Genomic DNA, 15,308 nt, shown 5'->3' with positions numbered 1-15,308 from the left:
TAGTGAAACTACTCATTTCATGAACTGGATATCCAGATAGCGAAAATCGTCCAGATAGTGAATTTTGACGAAAATACATTATATGGACATCCATTTCATGAAATGGACAATACCTATATCGTGTACTCTGTGTAATTATTATTTTATTATAAAATGGTTCATAAACTATCATTATACATTTATACGTATATTATATTTAATTTTTCACGATTGATTAATATATAGGTAATTTTCTATATTGTTCTATACACACAAATATAGCAATTATAGTCAATAAATTATACCATATTACATTATATTTTTATTTTATTTTTCATAAACCATACGTATATTATATTTTATAAACAACATTGTTACCTATGTCCTATATTAAGTGTTATAAAATATTCATGAAATTAACTATAATTATAACCTAACCTACAGATCCCCCAAACATAATTTGCGTGATCACGGAACAAAAAAAAAAGGATTACATAAGCTTGGAACAAAATATGGTTTACTCAAAGGATGGTTCAGTAGTGAATGTTTGAAAAAATCAACAACTCAATTTCTCACTACTGATCAAGTTGATAAAAATGTTGAATTTTAGGTGAGAGAAATGATTAAAAAAATTTCAGGAGGGCAAGGATTTTTGTCTTGTTCGTGTAAGGCAAAAAATCCTTGCCAATCAAATAGGTGTACTTGTTTTAAAAAAAATATGCAATGTAACATTCGATGTCAGAATCAATCGTCGTGTAAAAATAAACAATAAGGGAAAAATGTATGTAAAGTTTAAGCCATTTAAGGTATGTTTATGTTAATCAATTAATTATTTTGTTAGGTAATAAAACAATAGAGAAATATAGGTAGCTAAATATTATAATTATTATAGTTAATTTCATGAATATTTTACAACACTTGATATAGGACATAGGTAACACTGTTGTTTATAAAATATAATATACGTATGGTTTATGAAAAATAAAATAAAAATATAATGTAATATGATATAATTTATTGACTATAATTGCTATATTTTTGTGTATAGAACAATATAGAAAATTACCTATATATTAATCAATCGTGAAAAATTAAATATAATATACGTATAAATGTATAATGATAGTTTATGAACCATTATATAATAAAATAATAATTACACAAAGTACACGATATAGTTATTGTCCATTTCATGAAATGGATGTCCATATAATGTATTTTCGTCAAAATTCAATATCTGGACGAATTTCCCTATCTGGATATCCAGTTCATGAAATGAGTAGTTTCACTATGTGGATGCGACATATATACGAATAATACTTTAGTAGTAGGCACCAGTTGGCAGTTGCTATAGATATTATGGATGTCCTGACTATCTTGGTCTGTGGTTAATACTGATGTACTGAGAAGTATAGACTGGTGTGATTAGGTTCATGTCATAAAAAGCTTAAAATTATTTTTTATATTTTTATAAATGTTTTTAGTTATTTAGATTCCGAGACAACTAGTTCTCCTACGGTCAACTAGTTAGTCGTGATTACTTAGATCCCCTGTTAACTAGATTACTGTTCATGTCATTTAGGTCTTGAGGATCTAGTTATCTGGGGATCTAGGTGATTACGACCGCTCACCAAAACTTATAAAAATGATAATTCCTTATCAGCGATAATAAAATCAAAATAGAGCTATACCAATAAATTGGAACTAAGGCAATAAAATGTTGTTTGAACAAGGTAACGATGTTATCATACAAATTTGATAACTTTTGGGCAGGTATTATCAGTTTGATAATTTTCTCATTTTGTTCTCCCAAATTATAAAGTACACACTCCAGATTTATTGATGTTACTAATTCGACATTTCAACTAGTTTTCATATAGTTGATTGTTTTCCCCTGTTTACGGCCTTTCCATTCCAAGCGTTTGACGTCGATTGTAATGGAACACCAGATACTTAAAGATGTATTTAACACTGTTGCTTATTAAACTATAACACTTCGAGTTTTTTTATGAAGTTGTTGTTGAATACATTCAATGATATATTATAATACATTAATACCTATAAGAACACTTTAACATTTGTGAAATTATTTATTCTCCCTTTTTCAGTCAAATAATAAAGAATTTCTGTCAAATTTTAAAGTTGGTGAAAGTTTCAGAAATTATTTTTAGAGATTATTAAATTCATATTATATTTAATTTTTTTTTTTTTTTTTTAATGCACTTAAAACTCATACGTAAACTATTTACAAGTTTGTATTTATTTTAATGAGTACCTAATACCATAGATTATACTAAATACTACATTTTTGTGATCGATGCTTATACCTATGTTTGAATACAACTAGTAATACCAATGGCTTCTGTTAAAATTAAAACACTTAAATATTGAAATATAAATGGCGGACAAAAATATCAAAACAATTAAAGAGCTATTTATATATCTTATGGTGTTTTGTTTTTGTAAGCAATTTTATGAAAAGCTCATATTTAAGTATTATAGAATATGTTAAATTGTATGGTATTTATTTAAGTTGTAAATGTTAAATACGTTTTTAATCTTACTTATTAATAATCTGATGACTTCAAATACTGAAAAACCTATCATAAATATTTCTTTAAAGTTTTGCGTTATATATTTAAAACACATTGTTGTGGAATAAGAATCATAATGAAAATAAAAATAGCCATTTTTACTTATATGTTCATTTATTTCACAGAAAATGAAAAGGGTTTAGTTAGCTTACATACTGATTGGGTGATGCAGTATAAATAAAATACACACAAGTGGTTTATTTTTTGAAATTTTTTATTATAATAATTGTAATCAGGAAGTCATGATTATTTAGGGGTATTACCTACAACCTTTCAACCCATCTGATAGAAGTATCTAGGTTCTGACAAATGGTTTGTAATATTGGTACTGCCATCTGATGTCGAGCGCTCGGCTCTTATTTTCTTCGATAGCAATCTGGATCTATGCAATTGCAGTACCATGGCTCCACTAGGAATCGTCGTTTGCAGGTTTGATTGCAGTAAATCTGCCAACCCGTGACATGAGTCATCCCCGCTAATTGCCATACGGAACATTGTGGCATTGCCTTTGACCTTATCATGAATCTTCGATATGCATAAAAGAGAGAAACAGAAAATAATTAATCAACCAAATCATATAATGTGAAGAAACTTAAATTTATGGGGAGCTCGTATCCGATTGGTCGAAGTGGAAAATGCTGCTATAAATTACATTAAATTGTCGTTCAAACGTTTCAAGAAGACAAACAGTTAATAATTGTTTAAGTACATTATGCCAGGCACGCCCGGAGGGGCGGGCCAGGTGGTGCAAATGCACCACCTGAGAACTTTAATAATTTGGATTTTTCAAATAAATAATAAAATATAAAAATTCCTTCTCTGTAAATTTTTAATTTATGCCCATGATTATTCCCAATATAGTAAATTTAATATTTAATATACTTATTAGCTATTCTGGCATCTGGCTATTCTGAGATACCACCGTCTGCCGCATTTTAGTACTGTGTACAGTCACGTCTAACCACGCGTCTAGGTCACATTTATTTTGGTCATTAATAATATTATTATGAATTTCGTTATCTGACATCTATTCTGTGGTACACTATTATTTATATATATATATATGTATGTGTGTGTTATACATCTAAAATTCTATCTAATTTTTATATTTTATAAGAAGTAATAAATAAAATGAGTTGTTTTAAATATATGTTGTTATACCCATTATTGATGATAAATAATATATGTCATGTAATAAGTGTTAGGGGGTGTGGGGGGCAAAGCCCCCCACATCATATATTGATATTAAAAATATTTTGCACCTAGTGAGTTACATCTCTGCGGGCGTGCCTGCATTATGCAAATTGTTTTAAGAGTCGAATACAATTTTTTTTTTTAAATAGTCTAATACAATACTCAGTATATACCTAATCGCGAAGATTTGCAAATAAAAGTATTATATTTTGAGATGTAGTATAAAGTAATTTAATTAAAAATCTGAAAACATATTTAAATCGACTGTACGGAATTGAAACAATGTAATTATATCGGTCCCAAGTTAACTAAATAACAAATTTAAATTGGTTTTCAAATGCACCAGTTGGCATAACCATTTAAGGCTTAATATACTTACGGCACATCTGATACTTGATTTGTACTTATTGTTGTTGACTCGACCTAATAGCTGTGCATACATAACTCCCTTCATGTATTCGTCTGACGTCAGCAAGGGTGATTCTGATAGACAGGAAAAGCTGAAATGTTCCATACCTAAATAGTCACCCGTGGACGACCGAATAAATATACGAGCTCAGTTAAAGTGGTATAGTGTGATGTTCTTAAAGCATATTTATACATTATACATTTTAATTTATTGTAATTAGTGGATGAGGCCGTAGGTACTTGCCTATCCCTCATTGAAAAATCATCAGATAGTTTATCATCAAATATTTAGATTCTGAATAAATGTAGTAATTTGTATTGGAGTTATACAAGTTTCCTTATAAAATATTAAAATAACAGTTACTAAATTTCTAAAAATATAAATATAAAAATCACTTAAATTTGAAAAAATAAAATGCCGTTTACAATGTATGATTTTTATAGCTGAGATTGATCATTTATAAAACAAGGTTTCTCGTTCGTTTATACCTTAATCAAAACGTCTAACATATAAATAAACAAATTTGCTAATATATATGATAAGTTCAAATTTTTATGGAATGAAATATTTAAACAAAAATTTACAATTTTAGTTACTTTGTTGCAGTTTAAATATATTATTATGCATGGGTACTTGACCTTTTAAAGTTATTTTATACACACAATGGCATTTTCAAATTCAATGTTTTGGGAAAAGTTAATTCAAATTACGGTAGTATTAATAGTAAAATAAATTACTTAAATAGCAATGGTATATAAAATAAAATAAACTAAGTAACATGACTAACACCTACCAATAGGCTGACAGTCTACTTTGCTCAATTGCTCATTATCGATTTTCGTATACAATGGTTTTATATCATGAAATTCAAATTTAACATAATTATAATTTACGGAAGAGCGGTTCTTACTTGCCTACCTTTTAAAAAATGTCAATAACTTATGAACTAAAATGGTTGTAAATTAAATTTTATTCTGTGAAATAATTATTTCATATTTTATTTTGGATAAGTAGAAGTGTAGTAAAATCAACCGTTTAAGTAAATATTGGATGTAACATACTGATAAACCTACATAATAGCAAGACTGGGCAATAACGAGTTAAAAAATTAAAGTTAAGTTACTTTTAACTAGTTAATTTTTTTTTTAAAGTAATTCCTAACTTAACGAGTTAGTTTATTTTAAAGTCACTTTAGTTTATTTCTTTTTCCTAATATCAATTTCATAGATTTAAAATTAAATTTTGAATTTTACAACTTATTTATACATAAAAAAAAAACAATAATAATTGTTTGAATAACAGAATAACTAAATATCATTTATGTTATATATTATTATTCTTTCGTTCTAAATATTAAAGACTGTCTGAGTGTTTCGCATTATTTCTGAAAATTATGAGATTTCAATAAGTATTAAAATGACGAATATAAGTACAACTATCCACCTAAACAATTTGTGAAACAATTTACGAGTATTTCAAATTTTAATCAATGGTAATAAATAATAATATTTGAATAGCTTATTCAAAGAAAATATGCTCACATCTTATTATTAAACAGAAATGTTGTAGAACTATACGGCAATAAGGGTATTCATTATTTTGAGAAAATAAAAACATGTTATTTAATTTCCCAGTATACATGTATATACTATAATTATACTCTTACTTTTTCTAATTAATAGTTGTCGTTATATTTATACTCACATAAATGATGGACAACACCAATAACTTGGCCCACAGTGCAAATAATTCAAATTTCAAACCAGTGGTTCTTCGTATTTACCATTTACTTTTAATAAACGAAGAAACTATTTAACCACACAGCGGGTTGATTATTATTTATTAATTATTAATAGCCTTTTATGTCGATAGGTGAAAAACCCAGAATGATTTTAAGTTTTAACATAATTATTATTAATTGGTGACAACAATTATTATTCGTCCATTATATTATATTCTCTAACTCGCAGTTGTTAATATAAGTTTAAACAAATAACCATTATTTTTGAAAACTTATATGCGAAAAGATGGTTAAAATATTTTGTTGGATTTTAGAATCGATTGAACTTAATGAAGTATATGTAAGTAGTATTTACTAAGTACCTACTGAAGTCTGTATAATTAGCACAATTACATAAATTTTTTTAGAATAGTAAAGCCTCCATTAGGTTATATTATTTGTTAAGCTTCAATAAATAGGAATAATAATTAATTGCACATGAAAAAAGTAACTTATTTTCAACTAAGTTAAGTTACTTTTTTTCAACTTAACTTTTAACTTTTAACGAGTCACATAAATAAGAAAAGTAACTTTTAATTTTAAACTTAACTTACATTTTTCTATAAGAACTTTACTTAACGAGTTAAAATAATTAGTTAACTTGCCCAGCCTTGCATAATAGTATATAAATATATAATATTTTACGGAAAATACGATATATCGGGCCAAATGACCCAGCCTAGTCTATATGAATTGCGAATGAAATAGTTAATATGAATGCGCTACATGTAGGTAATACACATGTTATACTGTTATTAAACTGCAATAGCTTTCTTATAGCCGTGGTAGCAGCGTATATTGTTAGAGTCCTATATTATACTAAAATAATAATTTGTTACACTTACCCTCCTCGCGGCAACGTTGCATGCCATTGTTCAAACTTCCAATCCACAAGCTAAATGATTTTCGTAAAAGGTCGGTAGATTTGAAGTCGATTAAAGCACAACCACCAATCTGCAGCGAATCCGAACCCATCGCGGTGATAGCAGACACTTGATACTCTGCTGCGGTAAGACCAACTGGTGGGCACATATCTTTGACAACTAAACACATAAGAGAAGAAATTAGTAAAGGTTTTGGTGTTGTTAATGTGTTAGGGGTGTCGGGAAGATAATTATATGGGTTAAAAAGCATTTTAAAAAATAAACATTACGAAAAATACCAAAACCAATAGTATAACTAGGTACCTATTTTATTTTTTTATTTTTATGAAATAAATATAAAATGCTGTGCTATGTTTATTTCGGATTGAATATAGCACTAAATAAACACTTAAGCTCAGTTGAAATGTAAATAATAACTTCATGAGCATTTCAGTTAAGTATCTTTTTTTTAATCCGTCCGGAAAAAAGTATTGAAAATGAAAACATTACTTAATATGTAAAAAACGAGGCAGGTGGCCCCAATTATGATCCTATTTCATAGAACAAATTAGTCTATCAAACTATGCTTTAAACTATCTATTAATTATAATGAATGTAAAGTAATATTTAAAATGAAAATGATATTTTTCAAAATCCAAAAAATATTTCAAAATTGAAAAAAAATTCATAAAATATAATAACAGTAGTTAATAAAATGAATAACATTAGAAAATTGATTTAAGTAATAATACAGTTAGAAAATGCGTATGGGTACTTACTGTTACTTCCGGGAAATTCTTTATAGTTTTGGATGGTGGCTGCATCATTGGAAATTACGAGAACAGCGACGGTCGTCATCATCACTACCACAGTAGTAGTTACTATCCACGCCATTATTCAGTTAGCTTATTTGAATGTGTGAGAGAAACGTACAAGACATACAGGGAATTTGAAAAAGTCGGTGCACAGATCACACTGGTAACGAGAGACCATTTGCGAGCTATTTTATAAGCCGCCGCAGCGCTGGCGCTAGGTGTGGTAGCCGGAGACACCACATCTCCAGGTTCATATATTTGTGACGTCACCGCCAACAGGCCTTCAGTGATCAGCACTCCCTCTCACCAGTGGCGGTCAAATGATTTTGTAATGGCGGGGGGGGGGATGTAGCTGGTGGTATCCACACATCTTCAAGAATCTTAATCAATTTTGGTTGTATTAGTTGTAATAATGAACTACAACTACACATGGTACATGTATAATTAATGACTGACAAAAGATTTAATTCTTACCAAATATCTACCAGCATCAGTCAATATCATGGACACTGAAATCTACAGCCTAAAGCCTAATACAATAGGTAATTTGAATTAATATTCCTATTTCCCTCATAAATTAAACATTTTACATTAATTAGTTAAACAAATATTACCGGCACAACTTCATTTTCTGTAATGATCTTAGGGATCTTACTATTTTTTTCATCCGAGTCCGAGTGTTTAGTGGTTGAGCAAGTAAAATAGGTGGTAATTTTTCTTTTATTAGACATTATAAAATAGATTATATACAATATCTATTACAATTTACAATTACAGCAGACTTGCAGACAGTAAGTATAAAGCGCGACACAGTATGACTTACGAGACCCGAGTAACGAGTACGAATTACGAAAGCCATAACACTGTGGTCTGTATAACAAAATATTGTGACAAATGTAATAATAATCGATGAATTGGTCGGCTATAATAACATAGCTATTTATACATAACGTATTAATACATTTCGGCTGATGGGCTGGTCAAGGGAGGAGTGTGTTGTTATTAAATATTCACGATCACCGCGCTGGGTAATTCCTGTGTATTTTGTATAAGCAACTAATTAATAAATATTAATAATAATAACAGCCTTGTTCCTAGAATGAGTCTAGAACTCTAGAATCTATAATATAACAATAATATATGCTCATAAGTCATAAGGTTATTTTGAGAAAAAATTAAAACAAAATGTAATACATTAACATTATAGTACAATATACATAAATGTAATCGTTATAATTAAAGAAAAAAAGTCATGGGTTGGATCTATCCCCTCACCCCCCCCCCTTTGACCACCACTGCCTCTCACCACACAATATTATAATAATATAATACCGTCTTAATAAATTACCAACGAAAATATCGAGCACATAAAAAATGTAACAATTAATAAAAGTATTGTTCGAACTACATAGTTAATATTTACGTATTTTATAACAAATTATATAACCTATAGTGAACCCACATGAAACAATTTGTTTTTAAAAAATATTAATTCCGCGAGCTGTTAATTACATCATGATTCTACCGTGTGATTCGGGACACATATTTTAGTTTCAACGACAACAAATGTGATAGGACACAACCATGGTAACAATATTAACCTCGATATTAATGTACTAGTAGGAATATAGTCCAAAAACTGGTGGTCGTGATTTTATGAACTCTGAACTGTTAACTATAAACGTTTTCAGTTCAGTTGAATCTTAAGACGTTCGTCATTAGACCAATATATTATTATATATTATCTATTTATAAATGAACAATAGAAATGTAGTTAAACCAATAATCTCTTTCTCATATTTACACGACCAGATCCCACTAATATTCTTTTTTGTTCTTTATAAAATGCCATCTATATTCTTTTTTGGTGGGACGGGGAGGTGTTTGAAAATTCTACGTTTCCCTCCTGATTTTTCTGGAAGATGCAACTGCCACCGCCGCACCCACCCACAAATATTCCGCCTCCACCTAGTCTCTGACATGGCTTGCTCAAATGGGTTATTGCGATATCACTCTCCCATATATTTATGACCAACGATTGTACAGTTATAAGTTTACACGATAAAACGTTTGGCTCAAACAAAAATGTTCCTGAAAACTACAAAAAAATCTTAAAAAGGAAACAAAATACGTCTTTGTAAGTATCTATGAGAATACACAGTTACGTAAATGCAATGAGACAACCGATTAGCGATAACCAGTCGATACTGCAGACAGAGTATAGTTATTACTACCGTTATAAGAACACCATCACAGTGGCGTCGCCGAAAAGATCCACGACGCCATTTATGACATTTACGCCTATTACGCGTAGCAATCTGTTTATCGGCGACTGTATGACGGCGCTACGGGGCGGCCGAACTCTAAAAAAGAATATTAATTAATATCTTAGGTACCTTCTTTTCAGTGTTGTCGTACAATAATGTAGGTGCCTAGCCGGTAGTCGCATTTCATAACATTGTGGTTTGAAATTCCACTTACCTTCTGTTATTACATTACACGATTAATATTAATATAATTAAACCCTTGGTGGTAATAATATCGTTTAAGATAACACTTCCCACGGTTAGTTGTACCTATTCATTTTTGTGTCTGAACGTAAGTACCCAATCGTTCTTCCGATTCCTAGAAAATAAAAATATCGTGTTTTGCCCAAACATGTTATACGGCCATATTAGGTACCTAAATTATTACTTTGTAGTTATTATAGGCGCTCAGCGTGCATTCGTTGTCTGCAGCTGCTTGTCGTAGGTAATTTTCCATTGTGCGATCCATTTATAATACGAACGTCGAAACACGAAAACGAAACGAGAGAAAAAAAATATTATATAACTAATATCATAATATAATTTAAGGTCATAAATCTTCAACAAATGCCATCGTCGTGAGGTTTGGTTAGTCGAAGATAATAATATATTACCCATACTCTCGCTGCCGCGGGCAGTATATGAGGCAGCTGCACGTGTGCATTGTGCGAGCCAGGGGGTGCATAGTAATGTTCATTACGACGTTTCGGCAGGAGTGCGGTGTGTGTACGGTGAAGAGAGGCGCATTTAATAGTTGGGACGTGACTGTTCAAAACATAATAATATGGATCGTCCATGTATATAGAATGGTATATTTACCATACATATATATTATATATAAGTGAATACTTTGTAAGCGACAGCGGGCTGTTAAACGTATAAATTACATTTTTTTAATTTAAACTCTTGTAATATATTATACATTTAAAGCTTATAGGTACGTTTATTATTGTTTATTTATGTAAAATATTTTAATTCTTATAAATATTCATTTAAGAGTTAACTTCTGCCTTGCTTGGGTACCGACACACAGACATGTTTTTTCGGCGTGTTTCGCTCCATCGGCGGCGAGTCTCAAACAACGGATAAGATGAATGTGAAGACGCCACCATTACTCAACCGCTCTTCTGTGAAATCTATCGTAAATCTACATCAGTGACGTCGGTAAGTCGGAGATAAATATACCTATACCTAATCCAACGAGCAGCGCCTAATGGGCTAAGCCAGAGGTATTCAAACTTTTTCATCCCACGGCTCCTTTAAGTCTTCACAAAATGTTGACGGCTCCCAAATTATAAATAACAAAAAAATCAATGTTTATATGATTGTAATTTATATTTTATAATTTATTTACCATATTATTACATATATAAAATGAATTAAAGCTATATTTAGCGAATGATTATTGTAGACAATTCAACGTTTCCCAACAGGTGTGCCTCTATGATATTAGTACGTAGTAGTTACGTTTTTCGTAAAAAAATTTATTGGTTTTTAATTATACTACGCGGCTCCCTTCGACAACTCCCGGGACGCCCCTGGGAGCAGCGACGCACAGTTTGAATACCTCTGGGCTAAGCAATAAGCACATACTATTATTACGGCCTACAGAGCATCGCTTGTTACCATAATAATAATAGGTAGTAACTAGTAATCATTTTCATTATTATGCTTACTTTCTTTTTTAAAACTAGTTTTATAAATTATTTATGGACGTGATGTTCACCACATTTATACCTGGGAAAAGGGGGTTATGTGGTTATTATGTATTCGATTAGTAGGTGGGCGATAGTGCAGAGCCTTTATAGACAATGCCAATTAAAATGTAAATACCACCCGTGGTATATATAACTATGTATTATACACACTGAATGACTGAAATGATGATGATGACGATAATTATAAATTATAATATAAAAAAATAAATATTAATACCATGAAGATGAAGATGAATATTCTAACTACGTAGTGGCGGTGACTTATAACTAATATGAATACTTATGACTAATATGAAATGTATAATATGGCTGTAATATGATTATTGAGTCCGTTTTCCATTTTACAGGAAAAAACGCAACACGATTGAGCAACTTGGAATATGATCTATCATTTTGAAAAATGTCTAATACGCTATTTAAAAATATTAATAAATGGCATCTAAAATATTCGTCATATTTTTTTAAGAAATTTAATTTACCAATATGTATATGTATAAATGAAGACATCATGTACAATTCTCAAAACTGATATTCTATGCAAGCTCTATAAATTATATATATATAAAAGAATATCTAAAATTAATTGGAAAACGGCGACTTTGTGCTAAAAAAAATTATTAAAAAGACAACACCTATGATTCATGGGACTCAAATGGTGGTATAATAAGAAGGGTCTGGTTTTCAATTCAAAGTTCAGTTTTTTTGGTGATCTAGCTTCATTAAAATTGCCTCCTAAGTAAATAATTCATATCATTCATTGTACAATAGATATTATTAGAACTTTTGGACGTGTATTTAAAACCACAATAAATAAACTGCATACAAGCTTTGAATCAGATTCACAAACTAAATATCTACCATAAATTTAGTAAAATATATTTTAAGATCATATGAGCTTTAGAGGAAATACCTCCAGGATATTGAATAGATGGGTCAAAATAATAAGCATTAAATGTTTTATACAGGTAATGTTGACAATGATTATTTGAACGTAAAATCTTCCTTGTTTTTAATAACTACTCATCCCATTATCTTGATTTTTCTTTTAAACATATAGTATATCACGGAGAAGACTGTAAGTCTATTTTAAGCCCTTTAGATAGCAAAAGTGTACATCACACTTGCATTTTTTTTCAACTCACAAAAAAACAATACTATTTTTGTTTTATTGAAATCGTTAATATAGTTTCCATATTACATTAAAATATACATTACCTTTTTTACATTTTAATTTACCTACTATAAAATTAGAAACATGCATGTATGTATGCCATGGCATACACATTTGTATTACAAATGTATATTTTTTTTAAACAAATCTTTGTCATGGACGACGTCGGGCAGAACAAATCGTGAATTATGAAAATAACATAACACTTAAAAGATATTTTGATATTTTGATAATTTATAATTTACAATTTTAATAGGCTCTTGAGAAAGTATCCATATGAACTTATCAGTATTGTATTATAGGCTGAATATTATATTATCGCTGGCCGTGAAATATAAGTGGATGTCGCGGTCGCTCTGCTGTCTATTAGATCGCTGTAATGGATGGTATTAAATTTGAATTCAATGATAAATCATTGTATACGAAAAACGATTCAAAGCGGAGATAGTAGGTCAGTCTAGGATATTTTATATTATTATTACTTATTATTAATATGGTAGCCGTTAAATTGAATTAATATTATTCTTATATTATCAGTGATGCCGGAAAAATATTGAACAAACTTATGTAAAATTAGGCTGTTTTGAAATCGAATTACAACAAAATGAAAAAAAAAACGTTAGTCTCTGTGTTAATATGTAATTTTGTCCAAATTTGAACTTAAAATGTCTGAAAAAATAACTGTATTTATATGTTTTTTAGATTTTTTAGTTACGGAAAAAATTGCTGAAGTGGAACTTCTTTTAAATTTTCAATCCTTAACTACAAAACTACAAAATCTTTTCAATTTTATAAATATTGTCAAATTTTGAACTTAAAATGCTTATAAGAAAAAATTGTGCTTATGTATTTTTATATTTTTCTACTGCTCTTGTAACAATTCATCAAGTCTTATTGTATTAAATTTTCATGCTTTTTGATTAAACCGATAAAGTTTTAATGACATTTATAGGAAAACAAATGAAAATTGAAAATGTCCGTCAACAGCTTAAAACAAGTCAAAATATTTTTAAAATTGTACCGAGTTTATGAATTAATGAAATAAACATTGGTGTAAATTTCAAGTGTATACAGTAATTTGTTTTTGAATAGTAACAAAATAAGAAAATCGCTACAAGAGAAATCGAGTGAATATCCCATGTTGTAAAAATTTCAACTTTAAGTATTAAAATAAAAATTTAACTTGACTTTCTGGTAGTAATTTTTTTTTTGACAAAGGTCAAGGTATAAAGAGAACATTTTTTATGAATTTTTAACATGATTTTTAATATGATTTGCTAATTTTCGGGAATTTTACAAATTTTGTCAAAATTCTAAATTCAAACGCTCATCAAAAATTATTGTAGATTTACTCTCTCAACTTTATTTTTAATTTATACTAACAACAACTTACGAGGAAAATTGGATTATATTTTCAAGTATTTGAAAAATTTCTCATCTACATTAGTTTAAAAAAAAAAACAAATAATAATCAAAAATTGCACGTGTCTATACATAGTTCAACATGAGTCAAAATATTTTGATAATTTTATGGTGTATAGAAAATGCTAATACAAACACTCAAAGAGTATTTTATGTATACCTATAGTCATCTTTTTTAGAAGTAAGCTAAAAACCAAAATTGATTATTTTGAAAACTAGTTTTGCTTAAAAAATTCCAGTTTTTTTGTTTGTTTTTCTTGCCACCTTTGAAAACTACTGTAAATTTTTTACTTTTGACTCCCCCAAATTTCAACTATATTCACTTTTCTGCCCGAAAAGATTCACTTTCCCGCTGTTAAAGAAAATTGAGGTTTCACACTTCTACTATCCTTAACCGTGATGACTAGGGTTCGGGACTTCTTGCATTTGCATGTTTTTTTGTAGCGGTCGTAGTCTATTCTATGTGAGTTATAAATGTTTTTTATGAAATGACGAAATTAATACTAAGTTTGAATTTGCATATTTTTGCATATTTCATCATATTTTAAGAAAAGCATATATTTGAGCAATTCTTAACATATTTGGGCATATTTCACATTTTTATATTTTTATAAACGTAAAATTGTCGGGAAAAATCATAATTGGATGGTCGTAGTTTTTCGTATCTAACACGTACGTCTGTTTACGATGATAGTCTCTTAATAATCAACCTTATTTTTATCGACAATATCGACAATAATTGTATAGTTGTGGTAAAACCTAATGAATCCTAGGTTGATACAGATGGAGATGACAACCCGTGTAAAAAACATTTTTATTATATTAAGTACCTACCTAATTTTTAAATTTTTATAATAATAATTTGCAAATACCTTATGCGTTTTTTAAAAACAAAATAAAAAATTAGCTGCATATTTTAAATCATATTTTGACGATTTTGACTACATATTTCGATAATTTTAAGTGCAAGAAGTCCCGAACTCTAGTGATGACAGACATAAAATAAAAATAAAATAAAATAACACACATCATTGTTGAATCAATAGATTCGCTCTGA

The 15,308-nt window shown here is 29.2% G+C and overlaps 1 protein-coding gene across 1 annotated transcript; it reads right to left on the bottom strand.

The window, feature by feature from the left end:
• Positions 1–2,722: 2,722 nt before the first annotated feature.
• Positions 2,723–7,812, bottom strand: LOC111040955. The gene is made up of 4 exons (XM_022325050.1): positions 7,599–7,812; positions 6,802–6,999; positions 4,147–4,283; positions 2,723–3,098 (listed from the first exon to the last, which is right to left on the bottom strand). Exons 1-4 carry the CDS (start codon positions 7,711–7,713, stop codon positions 2,847–2,849), a joined length of 702 nt encoding a protein of 233 aa, XP_022180742.1. The 5' UTR covers positions 7,714–7,812; the 3' UTR covers positions 2,723–2,846.
• Positions 7,813–15,308: the final 7,496 nt, after the last annotated feature.

This window comes from Myzus persicae, unplaced genomic scaffold (assembly GCF_001856785.1).
Source record: "Myzus persicae strain clone G006 unplaced genomic scaffold, MPER_G0061.0, whole genome shotgun sequence".
NCBI classification, from domain to species: domain Eukaryota; kingdom Metazoa; phylum Arthropoda; class Insecta; order Hemiptera; family Aphididae; genus Myzus; species Myzus persicae.
Note: the sequence above shows the minus strand (reverse complement) of the source record. Positions and strands in the feature narration are given on the sequence as shown.

Bases quoted from the DNA above. Each gene is read 5' to 3' on its own strand.
- LOC111040955 (XM_022325050.1), bottom strand. From the start codon at position 7,713: ATGGCGTGGATAGTAACTACTACTGTGGTAGTGATGATGACGACCGTC. The intron at 7,000-7,598 runs GTAAGTACCCAT...TTATGTGTTTAG, and splicing joins AGAATTTCCCGGAAGTAACA to TTGTCAAAGATATGTGCCCA. The intron at 4,284-6,801 runs GTAAGTGTAACA...GTGACTATTTAG, and splicing joins GCAACGTTGCCGCGAGGAGG to GTATGGAACATTTCAGCTTT.